General features: G+C 44.6%; 1 protein-coding gene across 1 annotated transcript; it reads left to right on the top strand.

Annotated features, from left to right (window-relative positions):
- Positions 1–4968: 4968 nt before the first annotated feature.
- LOC122564659 lies at positions 4969–6341 on the top strand. Its single transcript, XM_043719742.1, has 2 exons — positions 4969–5535; positions 5753–6341. Exons 1-2 carry the CDS (start codon positions 5276–5278, stop codon positions 6219–6221), a joined length of 729 nt encoding a protein of 242 aa, XP_043575677.1. The 5' UTR covers positions 4969–5275; the 3' UTR covers positions 6222–6341.
- The last annotated feature ends 15729 nt before the right edge of the window (positions 6342–22070 follow it).

Below are 22070 nucleotides of genomic sequence, written 5' to 3'. Positions count from 1 at the left end.
AGGAGACTTCTGTCATTGGTTTTTGGACGAGTGGTCTGCTGTCAATTAACTCCTTGTTGCCAATCAAATTTCCTTTGGACACCCTCCTTGGCTCTGGTTCATCTACAACTAGACTTCTATTACCACTTGACCAAGCAGCTGTGTAAACAGTACTTACAATGAGTGACAGCTTTCTTGCTTTGAAAATATGCAACCTTCAAAAATTTGGTTTTAATACAGTTTTTTTCTCATTCCAGTGCATAATCAAAAATACAGAAAAAGATAAAAAGTTATAGTCTTTACAATATGTAAGTTAAAATCATGAACATTTATGCATTAACTGAGAATGACTTTCATTTTTTACCCACGCCACCAATTCCTCTATTGCATTTTCTTCTTCTTCTCCCTTCCAATATATCTTAGTGCACTGCCTTCTTCCGCATCTGTGGTGGAAAGAACCTGCTCAACTGTTTGGTCTATTCTCCCTAAAGGGTTGTTGGGGCAAACTCGAGTACTTGTGTCTAGAGAAGAGGGACATGCTGAGAGTTTCCTTGCCAGAGCCTAGTTGACTCTCCTCAGCTTCAACTTCCCAGGTCAGAGGGCAGCAGACAACATGGATATGAAGGACCCAGTCACCTGGATAGTGTCCTGAGTGCAAAGTGCAGAGGTCTACTACGTGGTTCTTCCTCTGACTGGGTGTCTCCAGGGCTGAGCAGGTCCCTGGTCTCTGGTGCCAGCGGCTTGGGGCATTTCTTCCCCAGCCTGCTGCGGGGCTGTTCTAGTGAAATGCTCACCAGGTTGTGGTCCCACACTTTCTAAATCTGACATCCCCACTGAGCTCTCATTATCGGAGCTGGTGTGGAGGGCAAGAGGCAACCTTGCCAATGCTTCCTCTGAGGCCTCAGTACTGTCCCCAGTGGTCCAAGAGGGCAACTCCGAGGGGGGTTTCTCCACAGAGGTCATTGGGAACTTAGCAGAAGCTATGCATCATGTGAGAGAACATGTCATGGATGGGAATGGTGTGCCATGGTTGAGAGCCATGCACAGAGGTACCCATGGAAGAGTAGGCAGGAGGGTACAATGACCTGTCCACAGCCCACTGCCTGCATCTGTTACTCAAGTGCACTCATGGAGCGGGAACATATGGACTTCATGAGTAACTGCAAACGGGAGGAAGGGTGTGATATAATGACCCCATCCCTGGCCTACTGCTGCCTGTCCCTGTTTGCCTCTACACCTCTGAAGCCAGACGCCAACTCGAAGACACCTCCTCCTACCGCCCCCTCAACCATGACCACACACCCCCATCACCAAACCGTCATCTCCGAGACAATACAGTGGGTGGGAGATCACCTCAGGAGATCTCCCACCCACTGCTTCCAACCTCATAGTCCGGGAACCCCGCACTGCCCGATTCTACCTCCTTCCTAAGATCCACAAGCCTGACCACCCTGGCTGACCCATTGTCTCAGCATGCTCCTGCCCCACTGAACTCATCTCTACCTACCTCGACACTGTCCTATTCCCCCTAGTCCAGGAACCCCCACAAACGTTCGAGACACCACCCATGCCCTCAACGCCTGATCTTCACCATGGATATCCAGTCCCTCTACACCTCCATCCGCTATGATCAGGACCTCCAAGCCCTCCGTTTCCTCCTGTCCCGACATCCCCAACAGTGCCCTTCCACCGACACACTCATTCATTTGGCTGAACTGGTCCTCACCCTTAACAATTTCTCCTTCGAATCCTCCCTCCAAACCAAAGGGGTAGCCATGGGCACCCGTATGGGCCCCAGCTATGCCTGTCTCTTTGTTGGCTATGTAGAACAGTTGATCTTCCGTGATTACACCGGCACCACTCCCTACCTCTTCCTCCGCTACATTGATGACTGCATTGGTGCCATAACATAAGACAGGATCTGGCTGAAGTGGCCAAAAGCAGCTACTTGCAGGAACATCTACATCAGAGACTTGGGAGACATTCAAAAGGGCCAACATGTTCCTGTAAAGGTGGAAGGTGGGACCAACAAGTGCAGAAAACCCTGGATGTCAAGGGATTTCAAGGAATGCATTAAAAAGAAGGAAGCTTATGGTAGATATTGAACAGCAGCTGCCCTACACGAGTATTGAAAGTGCAGTGGGGGTTGCTTAAAAAATAAATTAGGAGGCTGAAGTCAGGACATGATAAAACAATGATAGTGATATGAAGGAAAATCCAAAAGGTATTTTATAAATATGATAAGGCCAACAGAGTAACTAGGGAAAGTGTGGGGCCATTAGGAACCAATGTGGCAATCTGTGTGTGGAACCAGAAGCCCCAGCTGATGTTTTAAATGAATACTTTGCATCTGTATTTACTATTGAGAAGGACAATGTAGGCCTAGAAATCAGGGGGTGGGACTGTGATTGAACAAATTAGCATTGAAAGGGAGAAGGTATTGAGATTTTAGCAGACTGGAAAGTGGGTAGATCCCCATGCCAAGTCAGAGTGTTTTTACAGCACAGAAACAGGCTCTTTTGTCCACTGTGTTTACACCAACATCATCCACTTGGCCTGTTACGTTGTACGCTAACATATTTTAACTGCTCACCTAAATAACTGTCAATTTTCAGGTGGTCTCCTGCACAAAGCATCAAATGAGGCAGGCACTGAGTTCATTTGGGTCCTTACTTTTGGCATGCATACTCAGTCTGCCATCATCTTCCACTTCGGAACACTTCAACCCCAGGGCATCAATGTGGACTTCACCTGCTAATCTTCCTTCCCGCTCCATCCTTCTCTTTGACCCATCACCTTCATCCCAACCTCCATCAACCCATTGTACTCTTTGCTACTTTTCCCCGACCCTCCTCTCTGATCTATCACCTCCATCCCCACCCCCACCCCCACCCCCATTCACCTATTGTACTCTATGCTACTTTCTCCCCACCCTCACCCTCCTCTCATTTATCTCTCCACCCTGCAGGCACTCTGCCTCTATTCCTGATGAAGGGCTTTTGCCCAAAACGTCGATTTTCCTGTTCCTCGGATGCTGCCTGACCTGTGCTTTTCCAGCACCACTCTAATCTAGACTCTGGTTTCCAGCATCTGCAGTCATTGTTTTTACCCTGTCCCTGTTTGTTCTTGTCATGACAAAGTCCAGAAGCAGACCCACAAGGAGATCATTTGAATTGGTCACCCTTTTCCTCACCAGATGCCAACAGATTAGGCAAATCCCACAAGCAACTTGTAAAATAAATTAGGTAATTGTTTGAAAAGCAGGAACATTAAAAATCATGCAGTTCAGGCAGGCGGGGTGGATTTGAAAATATTCATTTGCAGATAAACATTATTGCAGAATTTCTGGATCAAGTTTGTGTCAGTGCTGCAATGTTCTGTGATAAGGGGTGTGATCTAAGCAGGAGAAAGTGAGGACTGCAGATGCTGGGAATCAGAGTTGAAGAGTGCAGTGCTGGAGAAGTGTGGCTCCCTCTACATTGGGGAGCCAGGATGTCAACTTGCGGAATGTTTCAGAGAACATCTCTGGGACACACGCACTAAACAACCCCATCGCTCTGTGGCTGAACACTTTTACTCCGTCCTCCCACTCCACCAAGGATATGCAAGTCCTGGGCCTTCTCCACCGCCAAACTCTAGCCACCTGACGCTTGGAGGAAGAACACCTCATCTTCTGCCTTGGCTCCTTCCAATTACAGGGGATCAATGTCGATTTCACCAGCTTTCTCATTTCCCCTCCCCCCACCTTATGCCAGAAAAAAACCTTCTAAACTCAGCACACCCTCTTGAGCTGTCCTACCATTCCAACCTTCTTCTCCCCTATCCACTCTCCCCTCCACTCCGACCTATCACCATTACCCCCACCTTCATCCTCTTATTGCATTCCAGCCCCATCCCCCCTCCCATTTATCCTTCAGTCCCCTTGGGGCCCCCCTCATTCCTGATGAAGACCTTATGCTCAAAACATCGACTCTCCTCCTCCTCGGATGCTGCCTGACCGGCTGTGCTTTTCCAACACCACACTTTTTGACTGTGATCTAAACAGTGTTATTAAACATTTCCCACCCAGCTAGGTTCTTAAGAATCCTGCCTAATGATTTTGAATGAACCGTGATTTCATAGTTTGGTTTTTAATATTCATTTTATAGAACTTTATTTCCAAAATAAATAAATGAGATCACTGCTGGTTGGTGGTGATTACAGCTGACCTAGGTGGACAGGGCTAGATTCTGTGACACTCTTGTGGGCAGGCCAGAACATCATATTATGGATTGCTCAGCTGCCTGACCAGCAGTTGATAGAGTTTGATGACAAATCTTCAACCAGCCCATTTAGATTTTCACATCAAGCTATAACTCATCACATGGAGGAAGTTCTCCTTTGGGCTCTTACTCCAGATATCAATCTAGGGCTTAGCATCACAAAGGACTTAAATCAGACAGTACCACTACTCTCTAATTATCTAAGGATTTTATTTTAAGTCCAGGAGTTAAATAGAAAACTCTTTCCCCCTATGTATTGGTTAATTGGCTGACTGCTTACATCACATGCTCTTAAGAGACCTGCAATTTCAGGAGAAGTTTACTAGTTGCTTAAACTAATAAACCTGTGGGTGTTTCCCTCAACAGTAACGAGATGATTTAACAGTAGTAGTGCCATCCTCTTGCTTTCTAGTCACTACAGATTTAACAATCCTTTCTCAGTTGCTTGGGAATAGCAGACATGTCTGCTGCATTAAGCTTCAGCGTAAATAGGCAGAATAATTTTATCAATGTACTCCTGGGCAGAACAAGAGACTCAGGTGCCCTGGGTGAACATTCCCCCCACCCACCCCTGCTCCCATAACGCCAATTCATTTTTGTAAATTATTATTGTGCATTTGTAAGATTGAAAATTGTAGATTTATAATTTCAGATTTATTTTACATGAAGAACAATGTTATGATGCTGATTGTATGTTCTCTTTTCATAGGATATGAACAAGAAGCAATCCACATTATAATATGGAATGTGGCTCGATGATATATGAGATGCTCCTGCAGCAGTTGTTAGGGGCTGAAATTTACCAGAAAAATGATTAAGTGTCATTTTTGGTGAATTCCATAAGGCCTTGCAAGTTTTCACATACGACTGTCCTAAACTTGCCACATTATCCACACACCACATCCCTATGGCAGCCTGTTCATCATATACTCCCACTGGCATTCCACAAATATTCTGCACTGCCAGGAGATTCTGAGAATCCAGGCATCTTTAAAAGGCCATCGGGCACCTGGTCAAGCATTGTCAGACCACAGATGCCCTCCACAGTGCGTCACTTTAACCCTGGATGTGGCAAACTGAGGAAATGGACACTCTGCTTTGTAGACAGGCATCGGGAGGTCCTGATGGATGGAGTGATACATAGCAGGAACATCCATTTCCTTCAGGACCACCAGAAGGCGCCATGCAACCAGATCCTCCAGCCTGTTCCACCGGGTCAGTGTAGTGTGGTTGGTCTGGAGAACTGCACAGCGATGCCACAAAAATGGTCAATGACCTTCTCCACTGTGCCAGGGTAAGTGCCACCACCTTGTCTCCGATACCTCATCCTCCCTTTGTCTCTGCTACTGCACCCATCTCCCACCAAGGCTCCTGCTCTACAACTTTCGCTATTAGATCCAACGTCTAGCACCCCTCCCCTACCTGTCCTGCCCTCTGAACTACCAACTGACTCACTCAGGTCACCTCACCAGCATTCCTCCAGCTCAATCTCTCCCTTTGTCTCTTTCCAGGAGAAAGCGACCCACCATAGGGCAGAGAGAAAGTCAGCTGACCGGTGGACTCCCTGGCATTTGGTTCCTGATGAGGAGAGGATCGTTGTGCTGGCTGGCAAGGATTACACCTGTACCTGTGGTGATGCTGAAATCTCTTTGGTCCCAGTTACTGAGTAGGAATCATTGTCCATTGCTGCATTGCTATCCTGTTGGTAGTGCGGTCCATCACTCATTGCCATTGTGGCTGCATCCTGGTGGGTCCTACGGAGAGGTGATCTGCTTCAGTGATTCCGGCCGGGATTCCGGCATGGTGGCCTTTGGTGATCAGGTGGGTCCTTCAGGCAGCTTCTGCAGTGCCCTCAGCAGCTGGTGGTTCCGCCCGGGATTCCAACGGCCTGAGATTTGGCAGCTTCAATGTCGTCTTTCTGCAGCGGTAGAGAACGTGGTTCCTGTCCTTTCCATGTCCTTGAGAACCCATGAGCCGTGAATTGTACAATGATAGACCTTGTCTTAATATTTAAAATATATATGGTTCCTCTTCTGATTTCTGTTATTGATAGAGGCACCGGAATATGGCAACATAAACACTTTTCACTGTTTTTTTTGTAAAAAGAGAAGTGACAATAAATACTATTCTATTTGTTACTTCCTCAAAAATGATTTGGATTTGAGCACAAGAGGTACAGTTAGTAAGTTTGCAGATAACACCAAAATTGGAGGTGTAGTGGACAGCGAAGAGGGTTACCTCAGATTACAACAGGACCTGGACCAGATGGGCAAATGGGCTGAGAAGTGGCAGATGGAGTTTAATTCAGATAAATGTGAGATGGTCATGTTGCGGCTGTACAGGACATTGGTTAGACCACTGTTGGAATATTGCATGCAATTCTGGTCTGCTTCCTATCGGAAAGATATTGTGAAACTTGAAAGGGTTCAGAAAATACTTAGAAGGATGTTGCCAGCGTTGGAGGATTTGAGCTATAGGGAGAGGCTGAACAGGCTGGGGCTGTTTTCCCTGGAGCGTCGGAGGCTGAGGGGTGACCTTACAAAATTATGAGGGGCATGGATAGGGTAAATAGGCAAAGTCTTTTCCCTGGAGTTGGGGAGTCCAGAACTAAAGGGCATAGGTTTAGGATGAGAGGAGAAAGTTATAAAAGAGACCTACGGGGCAACTTTTTCACACAGAGAGTGGTGTGAATATGGAATAAGCTGCCAGAGGAAGTGGTGGAGGCTGGTACAATTGCAACATTTAAGAGGCATTTGGATGGGTATATGAATAGGAAGGGTTTGGAGGGATATGGGCCGGGTGCTGGCAGGTGGGACTAGATTGGGTTGGGGTATCAGGTCGGCATGGACAGGTTTGACTGAAGGGTCTGTTTCCCTGCTGTACATCTCTATGACTCTATTTCTGTGTGACTCCCCCCATTGTGAGTCTATCCTTAACAAGCCCAAACTTCTAACCTTTATTCGTAATGCATTCTCTCTTCAGTCTCTTGCAGGTACCCGGGGCATCCGCACTGAATCAGCTTCCGAGAGGCTTGCCTTGTCAGATATCTCCTCCTGGCCTTCCAAGTGAAGAGCCCAGGCTGCCTCCTGCTACCCTCCACCAGCTCAGATACCGACACCTCACGGTGAATGTGAGGGAGATCAGTAACAGCGGCATGTTCTGGTGGGAATGCCAATGTGCCTCAGCCAGTCAAGGCTGCCAGCACTCCGAGGACCTTTGGACACCAGCCACTTGCTAGGCCGTAGGCAGGGTAGGGCCCTCTAGAATTGGCAGTGGGCAATTTCATTGATGTGTCCACAGGAGGAGGAGGAGCAGGCAGGTTTGTCAGAGGCCACAGGCAACTTGACACAGAGGATGCCGGCTTGCAGCAATGCTGCTTGTATCATACTGCCTCTGGTATGTGAGGGGCCATGCACAAGTTTGCAGCTGCCATGGAGAGCCAGGTCTAGCAACCTCAGTCCATTCTGGATCCATCTGTACTGACCCACACTCCACCATTCCAGCCATTGGTACTCAGCACCAACATCCAGAGGACCAGGGGGATGAGGGGCTTAGAATTCCCTCCAGGTAATCCTTCCCCACAAGGAAATGGGGCAGTGCCAGTTAAGCACCCAGTGAAAGCAGGAGCCACATACAGGTTCCCCAGAAAGCTCCTCTCTGGACACTCCAGAGGAGGCCAGATTTCCCATCTCCACACTCTCTGCTACCTTCGACGTCTTTGGGAGTTCCAACTGAGGAAGGTACAACCGGCTCTGGGCTGGCACACTCAGCATGTCTGGGCCCTTCAGCCAGAAATACCCCTGGGTTTGCCCAAGTAAAACCTAATAGCCACTGAGTTCCACTGTAGGGCAGACCCCCATCACCCCTATTGGGGAGCCAAGACTACACAGACCTAATGGGAGGGAAAGCAAGGAGACCACATACTGAGGGTGATATTTCATTGTAAATACATTCTCACGTTTGAAATAATCCTCACTGTTCATCATCAGTTGTGTGAGCGAATGTAGGCTCACTCCAATGTTGAGGTACAGAGCCTCACCATCCCTAGCACTACCTGAGATTAAATTGTCCAAGGTATGGAGTGAGCAGCTTATACACCATGTGCAGACTATGGGAAATTGGAAAGTGATTGCAACCTTTGCAACAAAGTGAATCTTTGCAGACTGCAGTACATTGATTGTGGACCACGGCCATTAGTGGACAGGTTCCTAATACTGCAGGATGTGGTCAGACTGCTTTGGGCCAGTGTCTGTACACACAGTACGTTAATACCTGATGGTTACAAAGCATATAGTGCTCACTCCACTGCTGTCTTTCCCCTTGTACTTTATGGGTGTGTGTAATGCTGTTGCCTTTTGAAGGACCTTCAATTCTCTCACAGAACAAAATACTATCTGCCCGCTCCTGTTGTAGTGGTAGCCCTGTTCAATAGACAATAGACAATAGGTGCAGGAGTAGGCCATTCTGCCCTTCGAGCCTGCACCACCATTCAATATGATCATGGCTGATCATCCTTAATCAGTATTCTGTTCCTGCCTTATCTCCATAACCCTTGATTCCACAATCCTTGAAAGCTCTATCCAACTCTTTCTTAAACAAATCCAGAGACTGGGCCTCCACTGCCTTCTGGGGCAGAGCATTCCACACAGTCACCACTCTCTGGGTGAAGAAGTTTCTCCTCATCTCTGTCCTAAATGGTCTACCCCGTATTTTTAAGCTGTGTCCTCTGGTTCGGCACTCGCCCATCAGCGGAAACATGTTTCCTGCCTCCAGAGTGTCCAATCCTTTAATAATCTTATATGTCTCAATCAGATCTCCTCTCAGTCTTCTAAACTCAAGGGTATACAAGCCCAGTTGCTCCAGTCTTTCAGTGTAAGGTAGTCCCATCATTCCAGTATTTGACCTTGTGAACCTACGCTGCACTCCCTCAGCTCCATTGTACACTTGTTCATTACAGCATGATGGGAGGAATCAGCAGTCACTGTTATCAAGTGGCTCTTGGGCTCAGCCTCTTAACTTGATGAAGCCCAAATGTGCAACCCCTCCCTGTTAGCATCATCAGTTTGGACCTTTCTCATAGTTCAATCTAATTTATCCAACTCACTGTTCATCTCCCCATTTTCTCCACCCTGAGGCACAGTGGGTCAACAGGCTGGATGTAATAGTCCACTATCTCCCCCATTGAAGCCAGAGTGTTTCTGACTGCTCATGTCCCTCCCTCCCACATTACCCTTTTCCACTCTGTTGCTCCCTCTGCTCACTTAAATCTTGAGTTGCTCCTTCCACAATGTTATCCAAGCATGCTTCATCCAATCCCTACAATTGAGTTCTCCAGCTTCTCTCCCACATCAGTGGTCCCTGATAATCCATCTCCCCTCCTTGGAATTTTAGTGGATGGAGAGCCAGGACTGACCATGGCCTAGAACCCTTGAGTGACTCAGGTGAACAGTCCAAACCAATGTCTGACTAGACCCCTGAATAATCTGTACTGCTCCCCAGTGGACTTCCTGCTATGCTGTGGGTTGGTTACACAGAGCCCACAGGGCTGTCCATGACCCATTCCCTTGGCTGGTTACACAGAGCCCACAGGGCTGTCCATGGCCCACCGCCTGGGCTGGTTACACAGAGCCCATAGGGCTGTCCATGGCCCATTCCCTGGGCTGGTTACACAGAGCCCACAGGGCTGTCCTTGGCCCATTCCCTGGGCTGGTTACACAGAGCCCACCGGGCTGTCCTTGGCACACTGCCTGAGCTGGTTACACAGACCCCACAGGGCTGTCCTTGGCCCATTCCCTGGGCTGGTTACAGAGAGCCCACAGGGCTGTCATTGGCCCACTGCCTGGGCTGGTTACACAGAGCCCACAGGGCTGTCCTTGGCCCACCGCCTGGGCTGGCTACACAGAGCCCACAGGGCTGTCCATGGCCCACCGCCTGGGCTGGTTGCACAGAGCCCACAGGGCTGTCCATGGCCCATTCCATGGGCTGGTTACACAGAGCCCACAGGGCTGTCCATGGCCCACAGTCTGGATTGGAGAGGTATGGATCCCCTGACTCTGCCCATTGCTGGCAGCTGACTGACTGTGTCCAAGCTCCTGGAATGATATAGAGGGTGCCCTTGAACTTATTATGAAATGTTATTATTAAGTGTTTCCTTTGACTTGATTGATCTCTACTCCCCTTAGACACTGAGACAGGGTCAGTTGGTTGATGCACATGCAGTGCATTTGTCACTTACACTCCTGGTGAATAGTGACAGTGTGAGATTGAAGGAACACAGTGATGTTGATGTACAGCAGTAAGCACAGCCCCTTAACTGATCACTGCTGCCATGCATGTCAAGGTGCTTGGCTTTGTGTCTGCACTAAACAGCAAGTCAAGATGGAATTATTTTAGGCTCTGACCGAGGAGGCAAATGATGCTGTGAGCATCTAAGTAGATGCAAACTATAAGTACAAAGGGATCGCCAACAATCCCTGAGGTGCACTCGAGTGAAAGCCTTCAGGTGGGAGACTGTCCCTGTGTGCAACAGCATTTCAATGAAAAGTGCCAGTGCAATGCTCCAAACAACAGCATTGACATACTGAACCTGTGGATTGGAGATGTGCGTAAGAGTTCAGTGAGGCTGATATGACTCCAATGCCAAGGCCAGTAGATGAGTTTGGGAGTGTGTGGCTGTTGCCCATGGAGTGTACCCTGAGATGTTCAAGATGCAAGTGGCGAGTTGGAGTCACCAGACCCCCACTCTACTGTCCAGTTTCTATTTGGCGGATGGGAGAATGGGAAACTATCAATGAGACGAGACTGGCTAATCATAAGATGATAGAATCATACAGAGCAGAAGAGATCCCCTAGCCCATTGAGTCTGCTTCTCGCCACTCACCAGTGAGAATCTTGCTCATCATTCAACACTTTGCTGGAAATTGGGAACTTCCTGCTCTCAGTGTCAAGTCTCACTGGCCATTTCACAAAAATCTCCCACCTTACTCATCAATGTCCGCATCACTCGGGGTCTGGGACTATTCCTTCCTGGATACTTTTATGCACAACTTATACAATCATTAATCATTACTGTACAGTGGCAAATTGATTAAGTTATGTTATTTACTGGTTCACACATTTCGAATAGTCAAGCAGATGCACAGATTTCAAAGTCATTACATAAATAAAATAAGGAATAAAAAATTTCAATTATGCAAGATTTTAGTGTAAATACATGGAAATCAATAGATGTTTTAGTCTATTTGGATGTATGCTAATAGATCTAGACGTTCCAATCCTACTGCTGAAGCCTGTTTGTTTCCATATATAGTTTCATAACCAGCTCAGTTAATGTTATACCCTACTCAAGCAGATTCTGCTTTTCTAATGATCTAGGTAAAAACAAGGACTGCAGATGCTGGAAACCAGATTCTAGATTAGAGTGGTGCTGGAAAAGCACAGCAGGTCAGGCAGCATCCGATGAGCAGGAAAATCGACGTTTCGGGCAAAAGTCCTTCATCAGGAATAGAAGCAGAGTGCCTGCAGGATGGAGAGATAAAAAATTTCTCCACCCTGCAGGCACTCTGCCTGTATTCCTGATGAAGGGCTTTTGCCCAAAACATCGATTTTTCTGCTCCACGGATGCTGCCTGAACTGCTGTGCTTTTCCAGCACCACTCTATTCTAGATGATCACCTATTTGCCTAATGGTTCTGCTGGCCTTTAATATACTCCAATCTTATAGTGAGGTGTGCTACATAATATTATGCTCAGTGGTTCTTGGTAGCTGTTGCTCACTTTGAGCTCAAATCCATACTGTTGGCTGCCAAAAGACTAATTAGTGTCAATCCTGCTTAGGAGCAGGATGAGTGGATTTCCAAACGTGTGAATCAAAATAAATGAGGACTGGAATCAGTCACTTGCCTGTAGCAAACCCAGAGACCTGGCAATGAAAATAGACAGATCTGCTGTAATCCAAGGCACTGTTAATACCGGGCTTAAGGGTCAAACCCGAGGTGCCTGGAGGAGATGTAAACCTGTTAATTGTAAAAGGTTAAAAATCACACAACACCAGGTTATAGTCCAACAGGTTTAATTGAAAGCACTAGCTTTCGGAGTGCTGCTCCTTCATCAGGTGGTTGTGGAATACACAATTGTAAGACACAAAATGTATAGCAAAAGTTTACAGCTATAAATTCTGTGTCTTACAATTGTGTACTCCACAACCACCTGATGAAGGAGCAGCGCTCCGAAAGCTAGTGCTTTCAATTAAATCTGTTGGACTATGACATGGTGTTGTTTGATTTTTAACTATGTACACCCCAGTCCAACACCGGCATCTCCAAATCATGTTAACGGAAATACTTTTATTTATTAAGGAATGGTGTCCCTTGTGCTGGTGAGCTGCCTGGCTTAAGTTGACTAAAATGGTTTGAACATGAGAAATGTGAGGGTTTTATGCAGACATTAAACATTCTGCCTAATTTTCTTTTTGAAAAGAATTGTATTTATACAGCATTTCTTTTCCACTCAAAATTCTCAAAGTGCTGAACAGAGGAATTATTTTAGAAATGTTACGTAAGTAAATGTTTCTTTAAAAACAAGGCCCACAGTCCAGCCTGCAAAATTACAGACTCCCTGTACAGTGTGACAGAACATGCTCAGTGCATATGTGAATGTGAGTGTGTCATACATAAGTGCATAAAACAGCTCTACATGGACTTAAGGAAAAGGCTTTAGGGAAGAATTTCTCCAAAGTCAGGCAGGTAAGATGTGAGATTCCCCCCTTCCAGATCATTTCATGCTACAGGTGGTGAATATGAATGCAGAGAGGTTAAAGAGCGCTGATTCAACTCAAAGGATGTTGGGAGTCTAATTTAAAATAGCAGGGGACTGAAATCAGAAAATAAGGTTGAACGCAGGTAAGTGACCAATAATTTCCATCATAACAGCATTTAATATGCCCCCTCCCCATCCCACTCCCTTCGTCGGAGACCTCAGACAGCCTGAAAATTTCCGAAGTCTGAAATTTCTTTTGTGTGTTAAAAAGAAACAGTAATAGATTTTTCTAAATGGAGCCCTGCATAACTGTCCACTAAAAGCAATATTCTGACTGCTGCGCTTCTATTTTCTCCCTCTCTCTCGCTGTATTACTTCCAGCCAGCATGTTTTAAGAGATTTTCTTCAGAATCTATTCCTGGGCTCCAAGGTGCAAAGCACTTTCAGCGCTTCCAGGAGAATACAATTTTTCCACAAAATTGTTTGACATTAGCATACCAGTGTTCTTGTAAAGCTGCATGCTTGAGTGACAGTAAGTTCGAAATGAATCAGTCTGTTATTAACTTCCTTCTGCAAGCACTGATGAGATGCAATTTGCAGTTGGATGCAGAGATAGTTATACAAAACTGAAGAGCTTTATTAATCACTTCAGTTGGCTGTAATTGGCTGTCAACGACTCTTATCTCCATCTGTTCCGTACATTACATTGTAATCTTCACCTAGATGAATAAAAAAGTGATTTCAGTACAAACTGATGCAATCAGTGGCTCTGTTTTGCATGGGCTTCGTCCTTTTATGTCTGTAAGACTTAATCTGACCTGGGCACCTGGTTCTTTCAGTGGCGCAGTCATCAAAAAACAAATGTAATTTAGACCAATTCGCCATCAAACATACAGCGTGTTATGACTGTTTTAATGCTGCATTTAAAAGTATGAATTGAAACGACATCAATTAACGTATTGAGATCGCCAGGATTTTTCAGACAAAAGAAAAGCAAAATCGAAGAACAAGATTGAAGGGGGAGGGTATTTATTTTTTGACCATTTGAGAATAAAGATCACTTTTTTTTCATCAAAACAGGATATCCAATGTGACTATAATTTTGTCTCCTTTATTCTGGCAAGTCAGCTGATGAGGGTTACAGAGCGACAGACACCAGTTTCATTGTCTTCTTCATTACAGGACAGGAGGATGACAGGTTTTAATAGGTGTACAATAGTATTTGGGCCAGTGGAAACTGCGTTTGCAGCCTGAGACAGCATTCAATGTGAGGCGAGTGTGATTGCAGTGCTCCCCACAGGCATCTCAGCAAGGACTGTGGATGTCGTCGGATTGATGCAGCTTCAGCTCACATGCTTAAACACCCCACTAAAACAGCCCAAAAAAAGTGTTGCATGTCTGATGGAAAATCTTTTGGATGACTCTTGCTCTGGCAGAGTGCAGCAGCCGCTGAACTGCCACTCTGCATCCGTCAGCAGAACTCAAACGTAAATGACTCAGGCTGCATAGAACCATCAAAGTCATAGACCCACGAAGGTGAAGGTCAATGAATCGGGGTCTGCAACAAATTTAGCACGTGGTGTGGTCCTACACCTTTGGTCTTCTGTCTATGGCATACAGCAGGCTACAACTAAAAGTGAGGGGGATGGTGGTGAGTGCATGCAGAAGCCTAAACAGGAACACAAAAAATGTTATAAATGCATTAAATTTTATGCCAGTCTGTGGTTCAGCACTTCTGCCTCTGAAACACCAAGGGCCTGGTTCAATTTGCACACCAGAGCTAGAATACAAAACAATTTTCAATGTCTGGGACTCTAGGATGGGATAGAAGAAGTGCCACACTGTCAGAGCTGCTGATGAAATGTTAAATCAAATCACCACCTGTTAACTTAATTGAATGCAAAGGCTCCCAGGATACTAAGAAAAGGGAAGTTTTTCTCAGTGTACTGATCAATACATATTGAACTCAAGCCCCCACCCCCTCTGCCCCAATACCTGACAATCTCCATCCCAAGTTACAAGAGGAGGTGGCTATGGAAACAGTGTATGTGTTTTTTGTCATCTTCCAAAGTTTTGTAGCTTTTTGGAATAATCCTGGCAGATTGGAGGGTGGTAAGTGTGAACCCACTATTTAAGAAAACGAGGGAAAGAACTGGGAATTACAATTGGTTAGCCCACCATCAGGAATAGGGAAAATGCTGGCATCTACTATGAAGGATGAGATAACAGGACACTTAGAAAATACCAATACCATTTCATAAAGCCAACATGATTTACGAATGGGAAATCATACTTGATAAACTTACTGAAGAATGTAAGAAGTAGATTGATGAGGGAGGACCAGTGGATGAAGTTATTTGGATTTTCAGAAAGCTTTTGATAGTGTCTCACATAAGAGGTTAGTGAGTAAAATGAAAACTGATGGGATTAAACTGGCATGGTTTCAGAATTGGTTAGCAGACAGGATACAGAGAGTAGGAATAAATGGTCCTCTCTGGAGTGGAATGTAGTGGTAAATGGAGTACGACAGGAATCAGTGCTTGGCCCCTAACTATTCACAATATACAGCAATGATTTAGATGAGGGAATCAAATGGAATATTTCCAAGTTTGCTGATGGCACAGAAACCATGTGGTTTTATTAATAGTGAGGAGGATGTAAGTAAGCTTCTGACAAGTTGAGTGGAAAAATACATGTCAAATGCAGTATAATGTACAATTACAACATTTAAAAGGATGGGTATATGAATTAGGAAGAGATTAAAGGGATATAGGCCAAGTACATTAATTTAGATATGTGGTCAGTGTGGATGAGTTGGACTGAAGGGTTTGGTTCCATGCTATACATCTCTATGACTGTAAGTGTGAAGCTGTCTACTTCATTTAGAAAAACAGAATGATAGAGCACAATTTGAACTGTGATAGATTGGGAAATATTAATGTACAAAGAGACCTGGATATCCCTGTAGATATTTTTAATCAACCTTTTTAAACAGGCTATGACACATGTCTGGGGCAGGTGAGAATTGAACACAGGTTTCTGACCCAGAGATAAGCACACCACCATTGCATCACAGGAGCCCTCCTGGGTGTCCCTGTATTTGGTCACTGCAAGTACATAGATACGATAAGCAGTTGGGAAGGGAAATACTGCAATAGCGTTCATTGCTAAGGGCTTTGATAACAAGAGCAAGGAAATCTTACTGCAGCTGTACAGGGCTTTGGTGAGACCATACCTGGAGTACTGTATGCAGTTTTGGTTTTCAGACCATAAAGTGCAGCAAAGGTTTACCAGACTGATTTCTGGGGTGACATGCTTGTCAAATGAGGACAGATTGGGTCAACTGGGCCTTCATTCACCAGAATTTAGAAGAATGAGAAGGGATCTCATAAAATTCGGATATGGCTGGACAGAATGGATGCAGGGATAATATTTCCCCCTGGCCTGTGGGTGCAGAAAAAGGAGTCATACTCTCAGGATCGGTTATTTTGGGCTGAGATGAGGAGAAATTTCTTCACTCAGAGGGTGATGAGCCTACAGAATTTTGCATCACAGAAGACTTTGGATGAGTGTGATTCATTGAATATTTTTAGGAAAAATATATACATTTCTAGTCACTAAGAATGTTAAGTGGTTTATAAAGACAGCAGGAGCAGAGCATTGAGGTAGATAATCAGTCATGCTCATGTTGAATGGCAGAATAGACTTCAATGGCCTATTCCTGCTCTTAGTTTACATTTTTTCTATCTTATACCTGTGTAAGTGTTCATTCCCACTAAAAGCTTGGTCAACAAGGTAGGTTTTAACCCTCAACATATACTGTACATGTTTTCTACGCATTTGGATGACAGAATTCTATAAATTGTCCTTATCCAGAGGACCCACATAAAATGATTAGAACTTGCCCTAATTTGCCATTTTTTGGTTTCAGCAATGTACTTTACAATATAAACAGAATCAGCAACTCACTTTTCAAAGGCCATAGTATTAGATCAAGAGCCTGCAAACCCATATGTCCTTCAATCCAGCTAACAACTAGGCAAAATGATTGGAAGATTAAGATGTTTATCAGATCAATGAGTGATTCTCTCAGGCACCTGTACACAAACTCCCTCCAATTTAGCCAATGGAACTCTGGGATTCTGATTGTGCCTTTGTGAAATTACGTTTTATGTATGTAAAGGTCTGACATAAATGCAAACTGTTGCAGTTCTTGATCAGAATCCTAATGTGAATATTAAATGCTTTATTCACAGCAAAGTAGGCACAATTTTTCTTTCATTTCACCTGCTCATTATCACAAAAGTGAAAGGGCAGGGTTGTGACTTCTGAGTCTGGACATCAATGTGAGGGTTCACTGGGAAGTGTGGAGCCTATCCTGCGATGGGAGCAGACTCTCAGTGGTGATTCTACACTGATTTGTCAATTTGTTACTTAGCATCTAGAAGATGAAAGCATCAATAGGAACTCTTCTGGCACAGAGGGTGCTGAAGCCTGCCATTGCAGCTGGTGAGGGTGGAGGCACTTCCATCATCTTCAGGTGCCCTCTCAGAAATGACCAGCATTTTAGGGGAGCTCTGTGTGGAGAGGCATAGCTGCAGCTATAGATGTCACCCGGAAAGCAGACAGCATCTCAAGATATCCTGGAGCACTTACCCTCTAATCTGCAGCAGGAAGGATGCCTCCCTACAACATTTCCCTACAACAATTTTTCTTTCATTTCACCTGCTCATTATCACAAAAGTGAATCTTCCAATCATTTTGCCTAGTTGTTAGCTGGATTGAAGGACATATGGGTTTGCAGGCTGATGTCACCCGGAAAGCAGACAGCATCTCAAGATATCCTGGAGCACTTACCCTCTAATCTGCAGCAGGAACTGCCTCCAGCCAGTTGCTTTCTTCCCTACAACATTTGGCAAATTTGTCTCTGATCATTGGCTCGAAACTCACCTCAAATGTAATCATCCCACTCCCCACTTATGGCAGTGCGTACCTCTGTGAAATGGGTCCTGTGATGCTTATAAGCCAACAAACAAGGTGGCTGCACAAAACTACTCATTTACTCATGTCCTTTCTCATCCTGATATCAGGAGTGAAAATTCTACCTGAGCTCAAACTTAACAATAAAGGGAAAATCACTTGTACATCCTCATTTGTCTACATCTAAATCTACCACAAATTTCTCCTGAAAAAGTAACAGATGATTCATGACTAGTAACCAATCAAAAAGCAGCTTTTTAAAATAACTTTTCACTTGCAAACTCGATAAAGAACAATTACCTTGAGCAATTCTTGCCATTTTCAAACAAATAACCTTAACTTTGGCCGCTGTTCTTTCCTTACTAGAGACTGGTTCAGTTTCAAGCCATTTCACCTCAGAATCAGAATGTTTGTTGCAAGTTTTCAAGCTCAGAAGAAACTGTACAGACTAGGTCACTGCACTAATAGAAGGGGTCGGTGAGTTTAGACAGTTGGTTTGTGATACAGAGAAACGTCAGCAGCGTGGGTTCAATTCCCGCACAGGCTGAGGTTACCACGAGGGACTCTCCTTTTCAACCTCTCCCCTCGCCTGTGGCATGCTGACCCTAGGTTAAACCACCACCAGCCTCTGTAATGAGACAGCAGACCTATGATCTGGTAAGACTTTGGCGGGGACGTTACATTTTTACTCTAATGGATGAATGAGGAAATATAAGCATTGGAAGAAATGTCACCCCTCAGGTGAGACTGTAAACTGACAGCCACTTGTATTTTGTGTGGGTGTTGAGGATCCTATTGCATTATTCAGGAAAGAGCAGGGAGTTTGATTTTAAACTGCTATCCGAACCAACATTCCCTCTCAAATGCTTAAACATGGATTAACAGACCATCAGCGATGTTTGAATAGTATTGTACAGACAATGGTGACAGCAATAGTCTACGTACTGCACATCAAAGTAATTCAATTTAAGCAAAGTGCTTTTCTGAGAGATGTGAGCAAGCGCAATAAACAGTTAGACTCTACTATGTGAGGCACCAAGCCTTCAATACTCTAAATTCTTTGACATTTGTACAAATTGTATCAGTTTAAAATTCCCCTTATTCTTGGATGGTGTCTGCAACAGTAGCCACACTTGCAATTAATACCCCAGGGATCTCATCCCGATTGTGAATGTAACCACAACCGATCTTAATAAAAAAGTATGGAGTAACAGGCCTGGTGTTGGAAAATGAAGTGAGACTGAAGTTATATAACCTTTCATTAAGAAATGTCAAAGGGCAGTTGGCAAATTTGTAACAAGGTTTAGGAGGTCATAAAGGAAAGCTCTGACACTGTAAACTGGATAGCACATGGTAAATAGCTTAGTGCAACATCAGAATGTTCATTCTGTATTTCAAAAGTGCAAAGAAAGATATCTTCAATGAGCATAAACTATATGCAAGATAATAAGCTTCTCTGTGTAATTCATTACAAAGTGATGCTGGAGGTATACGAAGATGGTAAAAGTGAACAGTTTTTATTACAATGAAATTAGTTTTAATAATTTAATAACAAAGTATGTGCAGTATAACTGCAGCAGAACCACAGGTTGTGATTTATATCACAAGGCTCACCTCACCATTAGGTAGCCAATATAAAAGCAAAGATTGGTGGTAAAAAGCTACTTGCATTTATCTATCGCCTTTTCATGTCATCAGAAAGCCCTCAGCCATCTACACTCTAAGGACGACTTTTGAAGTGCAGATAAGGTAAAGTTGTAAATGTCTTAACAGGATGTGGAGGTGCCGGTGTTGGACTGGGGTGGACAAGGCCAGAGGTCAGATGATACCAGATTATAGTCCAACAGGTTTATTTGAAATCACAAGCTTTCGGAGCAACCTGTTGGACTACAACCCGGTGTCGTCTGACTTCTGACATAGTTTACCAGCATATAGGGCTACTTTCCCATTAGAGACTGAAACACACAACTGGTTTAGGACAGAGATTAGGACAGAGATGAGGAGAAATTTCTTCACCCAGAGAGTGGTGGCTGTGTGGAATGCTCTGCCCCAGAGGGCAGTGGGGGCCCAGTCTCTTGATTCATTTAAGAAAGTTGGATAAAGCTCTCAAGGATAGTGGAATCCAGGGTTATGGAGATAAGGCAGGAACAGGATACTGATTAAGGATGATCAGCCATGATCATATTGAATGATGGTGCAGGCTCGAAGGGCAGAATGGCCTACTCCTGCACCTATTGTCTATTGTCTATTGGTGGTGGCTTAACCTGAGGGTCACAACACTTCGGGGTGAGGGCAGAGTTTGAGAAGCAGAATCCTTCATGGTAACCTCACCTGGCGTGGGAATTGAACCCACGCCATTGTCATCACACTGCGTTGTAAACCAGCTAGCTGTTACTTCCCATTTTCACAAGCCTTGGCTGCTTCAGTCATCCCCCACTCTTCTCGATTCACTGTAGTACACTGCTCCACCTGCTCCTAAAATTACACCCTACACCTGTTATGTTATTCATTCTTATTTTGTTCAACAATCTACACCTTTCACATAGCACTGGAAGAATTTTATATTTGCATGAGCGTTCTTAGACCTTCTCACTTCTCCAACACTGACAGGCTCTCTTGGAGGGTGAACTCATAACCTGTAACTACAGGGAGCATTTAGTTCAGGCAGACATGTGCTGGGACTATTTGATCAGCTGAGGGTAATGCAGACAGTGGACATGTTAAGATTGGAGCATCTACTCTGGTTGGAGAAAAAACTGTGATTTTTTAAAACCACCTTCCTCTCATTCCCCTCTCATGTAAATCTCGCTTTTACTATGCCTGACAAATTACTGTTGCTTTCAGAAGCTACTCATCTGTCTCCGCTTAACCATGACACTTAAAGCTAACTCTCATCCCTTTATTCTACTTTGGACCAAAATCCTCCACTCTGCCCTCAGGGAGCAGAACAGGGAGAAGAGGTCAACACTGGAGAACAGGAAGTGTCACATGACCTTACATTTACCATCTCAACCTCAGGATCTGGCACCCCGCGTGGTGCAGGCAACACATGGACATGCACCTAGCATTTGTGCAGATGAACAAAGACAGGGATGTGGGATGACTGACAGAGAGAGAAAAAGAGAGAGCTTTCACACTAGGTTTATGACAAAGAAAAAAGCTGAGGACATGGAGGGATGCCTCAATGCACGAGAAGACATGTGGAGATCCATATGGACCAGCGGCTTGCCTGATAGTGAGCTTGAACACAACATGAAAGATCATGGAGAAATCCAGCTATGTGGAGACCCAAAATCTCTTTAAAATCCAGCTGTGACAGTTGCACACACCATGCTGTGCATATCAGATTAAGGACTTGGCATTTCAAGCAGTCACAGACAACAGTATTGCAAAATAGCTCAGGTGTAGGGCTATTATTCACCTCTTGAAATGAAGCCTACATTTGTTTTATTGCAATATTGAGTGCCTGAAACAACACGTCATATGTCGGGTGCAATTCCAGTGTGGAATACAGCGATATGCAAATTAACTTTGTGTCCCCTCTTTTTTGGACCCAGAAGATGTGGAAAACAAACAACAATTTCTAGCCCTGTAATTGCGTACACCACACAAGATCAAGTCAATGTACAAGAAGTAGCTGCACTCTCACTGCACAAAATACACTCTCAGGTCATGGTCATGAAAGAAAAATTATCCTTTGTTTTACATTGCATAATGTTCATGTTTAAGTGGCAATGGAATCACAGGTTTTAAGCCACAATAATTTAAACATAAATACATGTTTGTCTGTAATTTTAAGGCACTCTTTAGGGTTCAAATAGGAAATTTAATCCATTTATTCCTCTCAAGGTGTGTGATATTGGCAGAGCTGTTCCATTTAATTACCACCTTATAATTCAGCTGATGTTCTTTACAGGTTGCTTGGCCCAAAGTAAGGGTCAAATTGATAATAAAAGCACAAGGTACAACTGATTATATTTAATAATTTTGTTCCCTAGCCAGAAATATCCTGGCATTGACATCAAAATCATTGCTCAGATGAATTTGGTCTGAGCGTATGGAATGAGGGCTTTTAAGAAATTACGCTGTAGGA

The sequence above is a fragment of the Chiloscyllium plagiosum genome, chromosome 30, assembly GCF_004010195.1.
Source record: "Chiloscyllium plagiosum isolate BGI_BamShark_2017 chromosome 30, ASM401019v2, whole genome shotgun sequence".
NCBI classification, from domain to species: domain Eukaryota; kingdom Metazoa; phylum Chordata; class Chondrichthyes; order Orectolobiformes; family Hemiscylliidae; genus Chiloscyllium; species Chiloscyllium plagiosum.
This window is presented reverse-complemented; position numbering and strand designations above follow the sequence as displayed.

Coding starts and splice junctions, on each gene's coding strand:
- LOC122564659 (XM_043719742.1), top strand. CDS start 5,276: ATGCCCTCCACAGTGCGTCACTTTAACCCTGGATGTGGCAAACTGAGG. Junction 5,536..5,752: donor ACCTTCTCCACTGTGCCAGG/GTAAGTGCCACC, acceptor GTCTCTTTCCAG/GAGAAAGCGACCCACCATAG.